Source organism: Ciconia boyciana, chromosome 1, assembly GCF_034638445.1.
Source record: "Ciconia boyciana chromosome 1, ASM3463844v1, whole genome shotgun sequence".
Classification (NCBI taxonomy): Eukaryota; Metazoa; Chordata; class Aves; order Ciconiiformes; family Ciconiidae; genus Ciconia; species Ciconia boyciana.
This window is the reverse complement of record NC_132934.1, coordinates 182,077,801-182,094,428: the sequence shown is the minus strand read 5'-3', so window position 1 is coordinate 182,094,428 and position 16,628 is coordinate 182,077,801. Positions and strand designations below refer to the sequence as shown.

General features: G+C 40.0%; 1 protein-coding gene across 4 annotated transcripts in view; it reads right to left on the bottom strand.

Moving 5' to 3' along the window:
• DIAPH3 (diaphanous related formin 3) overlaps nt 1-10,022 on the bottom strand; it is a 249,940-nt gene extending 239,918 nt beyond the window's left edge. Inside the window, exons 1-2 of one of the 4 annotated variants that reach the window (XM_072850118.1) lie at nt 9,503-10,022; nt 50-82 (exon numbers count right to left, since the gene is read on the bottom strand). In XM_072850118.1, coding sequence (XP_072706219.1) covers nt 50-82; nt 9,503-9,658 — 189 coding nt within the window. In that variant the 5' untranslated portion in view covers nt 9,659-10,022. The remainder of the gene's footprint in view (nt 1-49; nt 83-9,502) is intronic. The other 3 variants (XM_072850119.1, XM_072850116.1, XM_072850117.1) reach the window with 3 other exon arrangements.
• Between the last annotated feature and the right edge of the window lie 6,606 nt (nt 10,023-16,628).

Below are 16,628 nucleotides of genomic sequence, written 5' to 3'. Positions count from 1 at the left end.
ATAAGGTTATTAGCTTAGCAAAGCCAAAGCAAAACTTAAGTTGTCTTACCACATCATCTGTCAGTGTCTTGATATTTAAGTGCTGTAAATCAAACAGGAAACCAGTCATGTCACAATTGTGCAGTAAAAAAACAACAAAAAACCCCCAAAAAAACAAAATAGCAAGTGTCAGTTATAGTTACTGTTATTCAAACTAAGATGCAAGTTAACAGGTATTGAATCATGGCACTTGAAATGAAGTAATATTTTTTGGCAAGTTGTGCTTTGTTGGCTTACAGCACAGTCAGTTATACAGAGAATACAGTGTAGATTCAAAAAAAAAAAAGTCTGTAATCTGATCCTTAGACAGAATAATACCAGGAGAATACAAACCAAGCACAGCTTGAAACAAGTTACGTTGTATTATCTTTTACAGCTAAACATACTATAACAGAAGACCTGCTCATAATTCAGATACTAGAATTGTATCTTCTCAAAATGGCTGTGGGGACACCACCAAGGAAATGGTCCAGAGATTTTAAACTCAACAGAAGAACATGGAGTTCCTCAACAGTTCAAAACTATCTGCCAAGCTGCAACACTCAAACAACTAAGACTGTTGACTACTCTCATGCAATACCTATATGGCAAGCAGAGCATGACGTTATGAGTGGAAACTGACATAAGCATTTATTAGTAGTAACATCCAAAAATCTATAGAAGATCACTCACTGCTATGTGAAGCAACAGTTCCTGAACCAACTCTTTTGCTCTCCGCTGCCCATTGACAAACACAACAGGTGCTAGGACGCACAGCTCTTGCACAAAACTGAAGAGCAGCATTAAAGAACATTGCCAATTGATGAGTAAGTGTTGCAGGGATCCCATTTATAGTTTTTATGAAGAGGCTGAGAACAGACTTGGCAGGGAAATGGGAAAAAAGTGAAGTCGCATACTTAGTGAGACAGGCTCTTACCCTATTCTTAGACTCCCCTCACTGCCTAGTATACAAAACTCAGCAGCAGCTACAGCAATTGTAAATGGCTATATTCAAATTAATGAGATTTGGAAACTCTTGCTTTGTCTTCACCAAGTCAACAATACTTAGGCATCATTACTTGTGACATCTTCTCTGGCTCTTCCCTCAGAATTTAAGAACAATTTGTGTTAAGGCAAATATTATCCCATGATAGCTCTACTCTCAGAATTGTCAAGAAGCTGAGCAAGAAGCATCTGACGAATGGCTATGAAGTTAACACTCAGTACTCAGTGATATAGTTTAAGTTCTACCATCAATAATAAAAAAAGTTGGAGCTAGGTCAGTACTGAACTTTTATGACAATCCCATTCCATGTTCTAATAGATAAGGATTTCTAATAAATGAAAACAACAAAGTGAAAATATTTCACTCCAGTCAGGAGATTGAAGATCTGTATCCCAGTCTTCCCATTGGTGTTCTCCTGCTGAAAGGATACATCAGACTTCTGCCCCACACACTGCTATGGAGCTGGGGTTTATGACTTTTTCTTCCCATTCTGCTAAATAGCTACAGAAGACAGCATGAGCGTTAATTTCTGTCACTTGTAAGACCTCACAACTTTACATTTAGCAATTTGTTGGTGTAATACCCCTATCATTAAATGATCAAAACTGCAGGAGAAAACACTAACATGGTCTTACACTGCAACTTGGTAGCAAAGAACATACAAATTTATTCCTTTTTCATACACACAACTTAATCCCTAAGCCTTAAGCAATGTACAGATACCATTGTGAAGCTCCTCTAACATGGTAGGAGACTGAGTAATCTGCTTAGAATGAAAATCTTCTGCATTATATGCTTTGAGGTGAAAGTTTGAGATCCATGTCAAAATCATGTACATTCCACTAAACAGACACAGGAAGCACAACATTAGGTTCACCTCCACTTAGGAACAGTGGATGGATGTTGGATGTTCTTGGATGTTCTGCAACTGCTCTGGACAAGATACCTTCATCATCCATGGAATCAAGGCAATATTTTTCAGATTCAGGTTTTGTTCTTTGAAAAAGGCAAAAGTTAATGGGATAGTTCAAGCCAGCACTGTACCTTTCAATTAAGCTGTGAAATTCAGCAATGAAATTTTCTGTGATAAAAGAGTGAAATGTTCCCCATTTTGTATATCAGAACACCTCACTGACCCAGGTCATCTGTCTGATTAGTGAAAAAAAAAGACTACCATGCAACCAATTAAGGACACCATAATGGTATAAGAAACTCAATATACAGATATGAGTCTAAGTCTTCAGCTTACTGGCTACCTACAGTACAGGAGTCTAAAAATACCAGCATAAGACTTCTTTCAGACAACGTTGTGGGGTCTGGTTCAAAAGTAACTGCTACAAGGAAGTGAACCTACTTAACCAGCACTCACCTATCAACACTGGTGACATTGTATTTGGAGATTTCTTTATAAAGGAGGAGAAACACCATGCAAACTACAACCTAATGTTCTGATCTTATAGCGCTCTAGTATTAAAGGGCTGAATGACTTGCAGGTAAGACATCTCAAAAGACTTATTTTGTGAATTTTATGTTATAATGCTTCTCAGTCAGATGAGCTCATTAAAACATGAGAACTGGGGTGATCTTTTTCCCCTCTCCCTCACCAAAGTCCTTCTCTTCTGGCAAGGCTGTACAAAGTAAAACCAGTTGCCAGCTTTCTAGGTCTTCTGTAGCATTCAAGGATACAGACATGTGGAACATTACATGTGGTCTTAACAAAAAATAAAAATCTTACCACACTGGATCTTTTAATAGCATTAAATTTAGAGGAGTGCTGTGACTCAAGAACAAAAGTATATTTTTATTCTTGCCAGGCCAAACAAACAAAAAACCCACATTGCTAATAAGGGGAAAAAAGTAACTAGACCACAGTCAGGTAGAGGTTGGAGTGCTTTACAACCACAGGAACATATTTTTATTTTCAGGCCTGGATATATCAGTTCACAGAAGTATGACATATTCTGCTCAAGTGAACAGGTTGCCTTAAACATAGGCCTGCAAGTAAATAAATCTGGCTTAAGTAATATTCCTGTAATATTCAGTTACTGCTAAAAACACGATATAAGTTTACAGAATACTGCTTTGCTATGCGTGAAAATACTAATATGCTATTCTGTGCCTTCCATGAACTACTCAAGAATATTAAATTATTGCTTTTGAGAACATAGGAGCTATGTACGAGTATTCCTCTAGTCTGTTCATCATGTAGAAAGTAGATATGCAAAACTGAAAAACAAATTAACAATATTTTAAGTACTTTGACATCCTGTTTCCTAGTCAAAGAGATTAAGGAGTTAATTAGGTGTCGTGGTTTAACCCCAGCTGAAAACTAAGCACCACACAGCCACTCACTCACTCCCCCACGCAGTGGGACAGAAGAGAAGTCAGAAGAGTAAAAGTGAGAAAACTCATGGGTTGAAGTAAAGACAATTTAATAGGTAAAGTAAAAGCCACACGCACAAGCAAAGAAAAACAAGGAATTCATTCACTACTTCCCCTCAGCAGGCAGGTGTTCAGCCATCTCCAGGAAAGCAGGGCTCCATCACACATAACAGTTACTTGGGAAGACAAACGCCATCACTCTGAATGACCCCCCCCCCCCCCCTTCCTTCTTCTTCCCCAGCTTTATATACTGAGCATGACACCATATGGTATGGAATAGCCCTTTGGTCAGCTGGGGTCAGCTGTCCCAGCTGTGTCCCCTCCCAGCTTCTTGTGCACCCCCAGCCTCCTCACTGGTAGGGTGGGGTGAGAAGCAGAAAAGGCCTTGACTCTGTGTAAGCACTGCTCAGCAGTAACTAAAATATCTCTGTGTTATCAACACTGTTTTCAGCACAACTCCAAAACATAGCCCCACACCAGCTACTGTGAAGAAAATTAACTCTATCCCAGCCAAAACCAGCACATTAGGATACTTCAGAAGTCCAGATTTATCCGTAGCACCTACAGTTGGAAAAGCAGAAGTATCACCATTGCTTAGTCTTTAGCTATACAAACACATTTATAAACAACTAATGCCTTGAAATTACATTTTCCAGGGTAACTTAGTTGTTAGTCTGGGACATAGAGGAAGAGGTCATTTTGTTTTGCAATTGAGTAGAAGCAGTTTAGTTAAAGCAAGGAGGCTTTAAGCAACATGCAATGAGTTTTAGAAGAACTGGCCAACTTAAGCCTGAGTGCTGAAACTAGATAAACAAAGACTAAGGATGTACATATAATCACACAACCCCCTCTGTACTGTTTTAAATTAGAAAGTGAGAAAGAACTCATCACACACTGCTCACTAATTCTATCCCCAAAAAGATTCAATACTAGCTGTTTTTTCCCCAAAGGCTATTCTCCAGCAGAAACACAACCAGAAGACTGAAGCAGGGATTGCAAGGAAACCTGTAGACTCAGTTAGAGAGATGTAAATCAGATCATTACAGTAGATGCTATTACTTTAGGATCTCCTTTGTCACAATACTTCCTCAGTAACTTTGCTACCTCAGTCTGTAAGTGCAACTTAGAAACCGCTGTATAACCTCACAGCATTTCCTACTTTTAATTTCCAGTATACTACAGCATTTACTTAATAGCTTTATCACACACTCTCTCTCTGTTGCTTGGAAAGCAGTCTGAAAAGCAATCAGGGGCAAAATTATCTTAACAAGACAGTTTCTATACAGTGATATTCTTTAGACATTGATGAGTTAAACTCAAAATTAGTGCTTACAGGCAAGATTATATAACAAAGTGCTAGAACACAGCACTAAAATTTAATATCATAACCCACAGTGTTAATTCATGCCAACAAAAATAACAGCATGAGGAATTCACAATTTTGCAAAGCTGCAATAAAGTGCTTTAGGTAACATCTGTTCAGCAATCATTTCTTTAAAAGACTAATTTAGATTCAAGGTCTTACACTGCAGCATAACTGCCGCAATAATTCAGTCACTTCGTAATTAAAGATATTGACACAGATCCATCTTACCTTTCTTCTCTAAGCCAGAGAAATGGAAGTGCTTTTGCTCTTAACTACATCTTTCTTTGATTTACAGACACTGTTAAATGCAAGTGTTAATATATCTATTTTTAACAGATTGGTGCAAACAAGAAAGCCTTCTTGACTCATATAAATTTCATAAAGAACTTAATCAAAAACATAACCTGAAAGTCATTGAAGACACATCAATGGTATACTGAAATTAACAGAACCATCTCTAACTTGAGCTAGAAATTGAAGTTGATCTTTTGAGGACTAGTGTCTACAAGATGTAGTCCCAGTAAAGTGCAATTGGAAGTTACATAATCTAGCACTCACTTTTATGATTTCCAAACATTTCTAATGGAAACGGGAAAAAAAAAAAATCAAGGAGAGGAAGTGGCAAGCAACTGCTTTTCACCCCATCCCCCAGCAGATTTCAAGTTTCCTGCTCAGTCAATGTATACACAGAAAACAGGTATAAACTCTGCCATCCTTCAATTCATTTCCTCTTTTTACCAAGCCCTAACTCCCAAGGGTGAATGTAAGAGCTTTCGATAAGCTGAAGTACCACAGTATCACAGAATATCTTTTACCCTTTTAACAGTCCCACCCTTCCAAAACCTTGGTCCTGCTGAACAAAGCCAAGCTGGTATGTGCTGCAAAATTAACCGCCACTCCTTAAATTTTTTTTAAACGATTCTGTAAAAGAACAGAGGGAACTGAGGACTTACAACTCATTCACTTCTTCTGAGAAGCTAGTTTATTCAGAAAGGCAGTACTTCAAGATGACATTTGATTGGAATCAACCACTACAATTGTTTAGCCCAAAGACTCTTTCTCCCCCCTTCAAATGAAGTGTTTTTTAAAACAGATTTTCCTCCTGCTAAACAAGAATTTATTGTGGGAGGGGGGCAGGGGTAGGAAGGAGGTACATGCTAACAATGTCAGCTTTGTCAACCAGCAACCCAATTTCACCTCATGTTTGTCAGGGAATCAAATTATTTTTCAGATTAGCATATCTGCTGTGACAGATCAATATGTTGCATTGATTGGAAGGGTCCACCCTGGAACTTATTTTCAAGCCCTTCGCACTGAGGAAAATTAAACTAACACAATCTGGATGACTTAAGTTCACTGAATCTAACAGCCAATTTCATCCACATTTGACAAACGTACAAGAGATCAGAAACATAATTCAGGTGACATGGAGAAGTATGGCCCTGTCAAGTATCTCAAACACAGAAAAGGCTACAGTCTATATCTAAGACTGGATTACAGAGAATTCAAAGGGGTGAGAGAAGTTTCTGCCACAGAACTAATTTAACTAATAGAAATATATTGAAGATGTATTACCAAAGAGTTAGATGTGAAAAAGTCAACACAGATATACCATCTCCCCCCAAAAAAAAACAAACCAGTCTTGTAAGACAACAGGTGGCAGACAGGAAAGAGTTTACCAATTTTAGATTTAACAGCCAAATGATAAATATTCTGTATTGCAATATCTCAGGGCAGAAATTTATGAAGCGATAGAAAGAAAAGCCTATCTCATAGCACCCTTCAAGTGAACTACCCCAACCAAAGAAGCTGGTTGATATCTACAACTATTACAGTAATCCTAACTGTACCACTGTGTATGTTTCTCCACCAGAAATTATCAGCCAGGACAAACCAGGGATGAGAGACTACATTTCAAAGGTTATAGTAGCAGCTCCTTAGGTTTTGAGGCATGGTGCAGCCTGCTGCTCTTTAGTAACCGTTAAATTCCACAGATCACATTTGTAAACTATACCCCTCACAACAGTTTACACAAAGACAGAGACACTAAACTCTATTCAAGAAATATTCACCTCTGACTCTTTTTAAGGTCACCCAATGAGCCAATGGCATACGTAGAACACAATCCAGGTTCGGAGAACTATCATTCTTCAGTGCCCTATCAACACCCCAGGGCAGAATAGAATAGAACAGGCTATTTCAGTTGGAAGGGACCTACAGCGATCATCTAGTCCAACTGCCTGACCACTTCAGGGCTGACCAAGTTAAAGCATGTTATTAAGGGCATTGTCCAAATGCCTTTTAAACACTGACAGGCTTGGGGCATTGACCACCTCTCTAGGAAGCCTGTTCCAGTGTTTGACCACCCTCTCGGTAAAGAAATACTTCCTAATGTCCAGTCTAAACCTCCCCTGGTGCAGCTTTGAACCATTCCCACACGTCCTGTCACTGGATACCAGGGAGAAGAGATCAGCACCTCCCTCTCCACTTCCCCTCCTCAGGAAGCTGTAGAGAGCAATGAGTTTGCCCCTCAGCCTCCTTTTCTCCAAACGAGACAAGCCCAAAGTCCTTAGCCGCTCCTCATAGCACATTCCTTCCAGCCCTTTCACCAGCTTTGTTGCCCTCCTCTGGACACATTTGAGGACCTTCACATCCTTCTTAAATTGTGGGGCCCAGAACTGCACACAGTATTCAAGGTGAGGCTGCATCAACACTGAATACAGTGGGATAATCACCTTTTTTGACCATTTTTCAAATGCTTTTGTAAGTTGCAGTTTGACAAGGCATTCTCATGAATTAAGGATATTCCCAGACATCCCTGCTTAAAGAGTTTCAGAAACTGGGCAGGGGGAACAGGGACAGGACAAAATAAAAAAAAAAAAACACACCACCAAACACCACCACCCACATGATGACCACCCAAATTCAACTCCCTTTATTTTCTGTAGCTGGGTCAAAAATCAACACTGTGACCTCAAAAAGCCAGTAAGCTGATACCCATATCTCCACATGCTCAAAACCACCCTTGCCTAGCCTGGGAAGTCTAGACATATATCAAGCAAGCTCATTTGCGCCAAAGAGAAGGCCTTCTTTCACTAAAAAGCCAATCAGACCATGTAAGAAAAAAATCTCAATAGCTTGTATTACTTATCTGGCAGGTTTATACTCCCTATAAATTATTGTATTTCTATGTTAACACATGGTTAGAAAAAAAAAAAGTGAACATGATGGCAACACCCTATTTCTGTTTTAACACATGGTTAGAGAAAAAAGTGGAAAATGACTGCAATATCCTGTCTGCATAAGAACTTAGCAGTTAAAGTATCAATAAGAAGTAAAACCTCTTGACTCAGTGCTCTTGTCAGTCTCAAACACACACAAATCCATGTCTCCCACACCACAGCAACAATCCGGCCATCAAGTCATATACAGTAACCCTACCCAACCTTTTAGCCTGAGCAGACCATATAGGTTTTTACTCAGGGATCCTATGCTAAGGCATATCCAACCATGTCACCTCCATGACTAAAATGCATGCACCACCAGTAGATACATAGCCAATTATGAAGACAAGCAAACAGCTCTTGGTCACACTGTTTCATACATGCCTATTCTAACATGCAAAAACAGGCACAAGAACTTGGTTCAAACAGCAGTCTGTGCAGCCACAATATGCAAAGGATTCCAGAAAACAGGAATGCTAGGAGCAAGCTGTGACCTTCCAGAACAGGTTTGGCCAGCCTACAGTTTGATATTGCTTATTGGCTGACTTCAACTAGCTGCATACGAAATATGGTATACCTTTTTGAACCTGTTCTCAAGTGCCAGACACTCAACTACTGAATATAGCACACAGAAGCCTTAGAATCAAGAATCTACTGTATGTTATTTATTATAGTATCTATTCTGTAAGTGCATAATACAGCTCAGAGCAAGTGAGCTCAGAACCAGCTAAACAAAGACTAACATATGCATCACCTAAATATGAGCATGGTGTGCATCTGCTCTGCATGTGGTGGATACAAGACCTGTAGAATATGTTTGTCACAGCTTTAATACTTGCAAATTTCATAACATCCAAACAAAAATGGCTATTCCTGGGTGGTTTTTAGTTAGAGCACATCTTACAGACACATTATCTTGTGGACATTTATTAGCCATTTCAAGTTTCCCAATTTCTTGGTGTGCTAGCCAAAATTTTGTAAAAGCAGGGCTAGGGAGGAGAAGCTTACTATGTCCCTTCAACTGAAAGACTCAGGTTTTCACTGTATAGTTTACATTACTAAAATAAATAAATTTTTAAAAATCCAATTCTGATAAAAGTAACATCATTTAAGAGCTGAAGGTCTGTTCTGTTCCCCTTACACCTATAGTTGTCAAACAGCGAGTAAAAAAATAAAGCTTTACGATGAAGAGGAGAGACCTCTGCTGCAAAATAACAGCAGGTCCTTTCAGGCAGGCAAGGAAGAGGCGAGCTGGAGCGGGCGGGCTCACACTTTGAATCCCTGTTGAAGTCGACGGCGCCGTTTCATAGCCCCTCGATTCCCACCCGACCCCCCGTTTCTCCAGGAGGACAGGCCCGCCGCAGGGTCGGGCTCCCTCGACACATGCCCGGCGGGGAGGCGCCCCGCAGAGCCGGGCAGGGCCGCGACAAGCCCACACTTCAGGCAGCCCCGCCGCGGTCGGCCCCAGCCGGGATGGAGGGCGGCTTGGGATCGACTCGTACTTACGAATTTGGGCTTCCTGCCGTCCGCCGCCTCCTCGGGGCCGCCGGCGCTCCCGGACCCCGGTGGGCCCTTCCGACGGAGCCCCTTGTTCTCCCGCCCGCCGCGACCCGGCGGCGAGGACGGGGCGCAGTAACGCGGCCGCGGTCGCCGCGGCTCCATGGCCGCGCCCGGGAGAGAAGAGGAGGGGAGACGATGAGGGGAGACCCCTGCCCGCGATCGGGCCCAGGCCCGGCGGCCCTGGCCGAGCTGGGTGCCAGCGATTAGCGCGGCTTAGCTGGGCTCGGCCGGGCAGGGCGCCGCAGGGGGAGGAGGGGGGGCTCAGGGCTAAAGCCGCCGCCGCAGCCTCCACGCAGCAAAGGATTTAGCGAGGAGCCCCTAATCCCGGCAGCGGCCGCCCCCGCCCGCGGCACCGCCACGCCGCTGCACGGGGAGGGGAAGGAAGGCAGGGGCGCGCGCTGCCAACGGCCGCTCCCCGGCGCCTGTCAGAGCCCAGGAATGTCCCGCCGTCCGAATCGTCCCGCCACTGCCGGTCCCGCCCCCGGCCTCCCCGCACTAGCCAATCCACGCCGGCAGTTTGGAAATGTCGTTTCCCGGTTGGCTGGCCTTCTGCCAATCTCCGGTGAATCAGCTGTTCTCAGCGCAGCGCCGGCAGCGAGGCCCGGTGACCGCACCTGCCTACTCGCGCTCCCCCCGTCCCTCCGGACTACATCTCCCAGAGAGCAGCGCGGCCCGCGCCCGCGGAGGGAGGCGGCGCTGCGCGGAGGGATGCGCGGCCGAGTGGTAGTCCCGAGCGGGCTGGGTGGGGACCGCTGGGATCAGTCCGGGAATGGCGTCAGTGTAGGTGCGGAGTTTGTGGGCGTCCTGTCTTGTTTTGGCCTCCAGGAAGTTTTATCCTGCCACGTAACCGCGGCGGCCGCCGTCCGCCCTGACAGGGCGGTTCCCGGTCAGCGACCAGCGGGTGCGGAGCCGAATTCACGTCCCTTGGTGGGGGGATGTCATTCCCCTCTGGCAGAGAGAGTGAGGTGTGTCCCCACACACACCCCCACCCCATCAGCTCTATTTTCATACCGGCAGAAGATGGGGAAAATCCCCGTGTTTTGAGGTACAGTCGCCTCCATCTAAGGGGTTAAGATACACCTTTACCCCCTCAGGAAGGTTTTATTTCGTTGCCTCCCAGGTCCTGCCTTTTCATCTAAAGGATCTGATCACCCCCAGCCAAAGGACGGGACGGTTTGGCCCAGGATGCCGACTTCCAAAACCTGGTTTTGCTAAAAATTCTGATTTCATAGGTAGAGCCACAGTTTGACAGGTGAAAACTGGTTCATCTATTTCTATATAACTTTTTAATATATTTAGAGCCTTGATTTTTTAATATGTAAATATGCATCTTTATATATTTTATATTTATATGTATTTAATATTTTTATAATACATATTTTATACCAGTTTGCAGGTACTGGGTTAAGAAAGCAGAATAACACAGGAGAGAGATGTAGGCCCTATTCAAAACAATGGCATTATTTCCATCCACCTCTTTAGGCCAGGATTTTGTTTTGTGACCAACAGTTTTTTGTGGAGGAACTGTTAACTGTACTAGCAAGGCCAAAAGAACAGGCGTACCTACGTTCTGTATTTGTTTAATGCAATCTGTTGTTTTCTGTCACAGAAAGGCCTCCAAGACTCTGTGGTTTATGGGGAAATACACAAGTAAATAGAGATTTTATTATGGTATAGACTAGCAAATTGTATATGCTTTAGTACCTTGCATTTATCTTTATCTTCAATTAACAGTAGTTAGAATAATGATGCAAACTGGAGACTTACATAGGAGAAAATCTATTTCCAAATCTCGGGTATCATTAAGAAAAAGAAGGATAACACTCAGCATTCATATCTCTAGAGTATTTTCTAAAACAGGTTTCCTTTTTCGTCTGTCATTCAGTAAGAAAGATGCTCAGGTTTCCATATTATTTTTATCATTTTGTGTTGTCTTGAATGCAGTGAAAATAAAATGCTCCCTCCAATGATTGCATTCACTTTTTCTACATAATTTGACAGGCATTCATTCCAATGCAATGACACAGAAAGAATAAAGATCTCAATCCTTCAGCGTGAGTTACACAGGCAGTGACCTACAAAATGTAATGGCTGCCACTGCATGGACCTCTGGTGAAATGTAGCACAATTCAGGCCTAAACTGGACCTTTGCAGGACTTGGGTTTAATGCTAGGGAGCTGTGGGGCTCTGTAGAGTAGATGCTAGAATTATTTGTATACATTAAACTGTTTGTCCTTTGGCACATTTCTATAGATGTTTTGTAAATTTATATTGGAATTCTTTGTGGAGAGTATAATTAGCACAACACTGTTTAATGTCATGGTTAATGATTTCCTGGAACGTTTGATTAGAAAATTAATCAGCCTATGTATGCCTATGATAAAGCTGTTTAAATGGACCTCCTAATTGCACTGTGGCAGAACACAATGGCTTGTGCCAATATATCACTTCCAAGGTACTGTATTGCAATAATAGAGAAACACTAAAGGGAATAATTTATCAGACAGTTTTACTAAGCCAAAAGTAAATGTTAGTACTTTTGATCAATTATTTTATACTACCCCTCTTGTGCTTGTTAGGTGCTTCACAGAACAAATATGCTCTTCCAACAGCTTAGCTGGCCAAGATTAATCATGACTGAGGAAAAAATTGTGAGAAAGAAACTAATCAGCAATACTGTAATTGTGCAGAAATTATACTTAGTCATAGCATGCTATTGTCTGGGTGCCATATAGGTTGGCAATTTTGCATTATTTTTGTTCTGGAATGAGAATTTTTCAATTCCAAAAGTCTGAGACAAAGTGAGTGCGTTAAGTTAAACATACAGATATTTGCAAAACTGGTCCTTTGGAGTGATGTATTTAATTAGACTTGTCCCATTCTGTTCCATCTCTTTTTTTCTATTTATATACTATGACTCAAGTCTTAAACAAACAAAAAAAAAGAATACCCTCCTACTATTTGTTGTTCCAGGGAGGCAGTTTTTCAAATAAATCCCTGTGCACAGTGTTTGCAAGCTGGCTTTTGACTGAGTTTAAGCAGTTCTCCATATTTCATTTGGAGACGCCTAGTTCTTGCCTATAAGAAGAAGATAAAACAGTTAATTAACTGTTCTTTAATTAGGTTCATCCTCTTAAACTGTCACATAAAAGTTATGAAGGATTTTGTGAGCAATGTTGTTGTTTTTATACAGCAAGCGTACGAGTTTAACTGTCTTTATTACTAACACTATTTAAGTATTCTAACAAGCAAAACCTTCCAGAGCCACAGTTCCCATGGCTTGGCAGAAGCAAAGCGAATGGCAGCTAGACATGTCCTTTCAGGAAGATGGTTTCTTCTTTCTCTCATGAAAAACACCAAACAGGCCATTCTATCCCAAATCCCTCAAACTTGCATAGCTATTTGTAAGTAAGTCATACCAATTGAATATGTATCTTACACCTTTCCTAACATTTTATTCAAACAGTTAATAAAGTAGTTACACCATGTTATAGGACTGTGAAACTCATAATGCCTATAAAAATTAATGTGGAAAAACACAGACAATTGATGCTGTTTATTATCTAAGGAACTCTTTAACAGTTGCATTTTCCTATTACAACAGCAGTCATTAATAATTTAAACGTATTACAATCTAATATCCCTAAACGTAACCTATGGATAAGATGTTACTTAATTTTCACAGCATGGGTGTTCTGCGAAGCCTATTATTCCATTATTAAGATAATGTACCCAGTAAAAACTCAAATTGTTCATCTATTCTATTCTAATCTATTCTATTAAATTTGCTAAGGAACCTGTCTGTTAACAAGTTTATCATACTAATAAATTAACAAATTTATCTTACAGTTATAAGAAAATTCATGCTCTGTTCAAATAATAAAGTTTTACTGAAGAAAATTTACTGTTTTTTCCTGTAAAACAAACAGCTGGAATTCTTGCAGCTTTTTGGACGTCATTTGATTGCCATTGAGTCAGTGTCACTGCCACTATACTAGTATATGTCATCTCCGCTATCTGCTTCAGGCATAGACTGGGAAAAATGAAAATCCACAGCTAGAACTCTGTGCTGGAAGATCATGGTTATCAATCAGAAAAAGGAAGCAACTAGAAATTTGCAGCCTAATAAGACACTAGCCTGAAGTTCTTAAAGGGAAAAAGCTATTAGACATTTTGTGATGTACAGTTATAGTTATGAACTTAGTTATGAACAGTTACACAGTTATCAGTCTACTAAAATGTGACAAAAAGGAGTTTTGGGTTTAATAGTCTTTTCATAAAGGATTGAATTTTTCCTTCGCTTAAGCTTGTCATTGAGAAAAGTTCTGTTTGTTATGAAAAAGCTTAAAGGAAATCTGAGAACAGAGTTCAAGCTAAACCCTAAAAAATAGTCATGTTCTTTGAGATTCCTTGGGTTCTTTTTTGGAGACAAGGTCATTTTACTCACGCGATGCTTTAAGAATGTATGATGTTACTTGTCTTATGATGCTTCTTTTTTGAAATCCTGCTCTTACTCTTACCTGTCTGACTGCCCAGTGTGCTACATACAGTTGGAAGTACCCAAAACACTTGTTTACCATCATTCGCTGCCACCCTGGCAGACAAGTATGTCTGTGCTAGTTATTATTTGTCTAATGTTTTAGGTGGAAGTAGGGCACTATGACAGGACAGGTAATTAAAGAAAATGCTGTCTTCCCTGGTATGTTGAATTGTCTGTAGAGACAGGCAGCTTTGAGCCATTTGGATCACACACTTGGTGAAGCTGAACTAGTCAGACCTCTTGGCACATGTATTTCTTGTCTCTTCAAAATCTCTGAACTAGTGTCTTCTGCAAACAGTTGTTTTCTTCCCTTTCTCATAAAAAAAAAAAAAAGAAAGAAAAGAACATTATGGTCCTATTTCTTGTAATTCATTTCTGCTACCAACGGAAATACTTTTGGAAACCAGAAACTTGTTGACTTTGATCCTGATTCTTTATTGCTAGGCATCTTGGTCAGTCACATCTGCACAATGGTAAGTATCAGTGTTAAGTATCAATGCAATATGTATCTTGCACCAGTTATAAAAAATATTCAGGCTTTAGAGAAACACAAAGGACATCAGGGCTCTTTTTCAGTTATGCACGGCAGTAAATTCCAGGCACTTAAAAAAGATGTAATTAAAGGACTTAAGCTGAAATTAAGCTTTCACTGAGATTTGTCTTTAAAGTACTTTTCTACGTTTTTAATTATTACATGGGAGTTGTTACTGAAGAAAACAACAAAGCAAATGGTTTTAGCAGATTCTGAAGGTATAGCTGTATAGCTGTCTTTACTCAAGAAGGTACAGATGAGAAAGGCATCCCTGAGGACAGCATATGTCACAATCCTGTTATTGATTTTATATCAGTCATAGCTTTTTGAAAAGTCAAACAAAATTTTACATGCAATGGATTTATTCTCTGTCTTTTCTAGCTAGCATTTAAATTAAGCACTGTCAGAAGTAGTTGTAGTCTGAATAGCACCATTCTCCTTTTCAAAGCTTTCAAAGTCACGCTATTAAAGATGAGGATATAAGAAGTAGGAAGGTAGTTTGCTTCATCAATTTATTGTGGATTACATGTTGCTAATAATTTCTCACAAAATATCTTAGGCTAGGCTCTCATTCAACTGAGGAAATTTAATATACCTCCTTCAAGATACTGCCTAGATGGGAAAAAAATCAGTAAAGAAGTCCATTATACAGTTCATCAAATGGATCTTTATGAGGGTATTGGAGATGTGATTTGTGGCACTATTTAGGATACATTGCATACTACATTATTATAAAGTTCAGGTTTGTAATTTAATTATGGGCCAAATTATCTTCAGTTCTAACTCTACTCGAAGTGACTAGGCCAAGCCTGACAGCTGATATAAATTATAAATTGTAAGTGGTCTGAGTGTCATGGGCCGCAATAAAGGCTATGTTACATAATTTTATACTTCGTGTGGGATTTTCAGAGCCGCCTAAAGAATTAAATGAGCTGCTCAAACCTCGTCTATCCTACCGTTATGCTATTAAATGTTCCTAGTACAATTATTGCAAATAGTTAATTTTTCTCAAAAGAAAATAAATATGTTACGAGAGGAGAAAACTGTGATGAAGTTTTCTGTGAATATAAGAGTCCGTCATAGTGTGATCAAGCATAGAGATTTTTCAGGGCATTTACTATAAAGTTTTTAAGGCTTATGTCAGAACACTGGGATGTAATTATCTTCCATTACTTCTTGATAACTTTCTGAATTCCTCATAGCTTTCCTTTTTTAATATACTTCTGTCTTTTTTTATGATTCACTTTCCAAATTTCCTTCTAAGATTGTGTCTTTCATTTTCACTCATGATAATTTATATTACTTTCTACTAGGGCGTGATACCATCTGCTTTCAAAAATCCCTTATTTTCTTTTGACAGATGTATCATTTTGAGAGAGACATATATATAAACACATATATGTATGTGCATATATAATGCTTTTTATGAGTTAGTTATGTATTGAGGAAGTCTCAAAATTGACTATACCTTGTTTATATAGCTTTTATTTCTCTCTGACTGATTTTCTTATTCTAATCCATCTTTAAGTTTCTCATTCTAGTTTTTACTTTCACAAGAATAATGGATATAATCATATCATGGTTACTGCAACTTAATATTGAGCTACACTAAGTACTGTACATGTACATTAAGAAAAATGCTTCCTCTCATTTAAAAAAAAAAATATATATCATTTTGGGAAATTCCTGAAAGATATTCTATATGAAACACAATTAGCAATTTTGTGGGTAACAGCAGTCACTCTGTTGCTATCCAATCTGCATATTACTTTTTGATCCTCTTGTTCCTCAGCATGTTTCAGTGAACAACCTGTTTTTTAATGGCTCTTTAGCACACGTAGTCGTACACTTCTACAAACAGAGTGCCCTATGCTACTTTTCTTACGTTATATAGAAGCTTCATCTCTTGTCATAGGAAGATGAAGAACGTACTTGGAGGGTGTACTTTGTATCACAAGTACTCCTCCAGTGCAGCATAGCTACTAAGCTAAGTTTCTTCT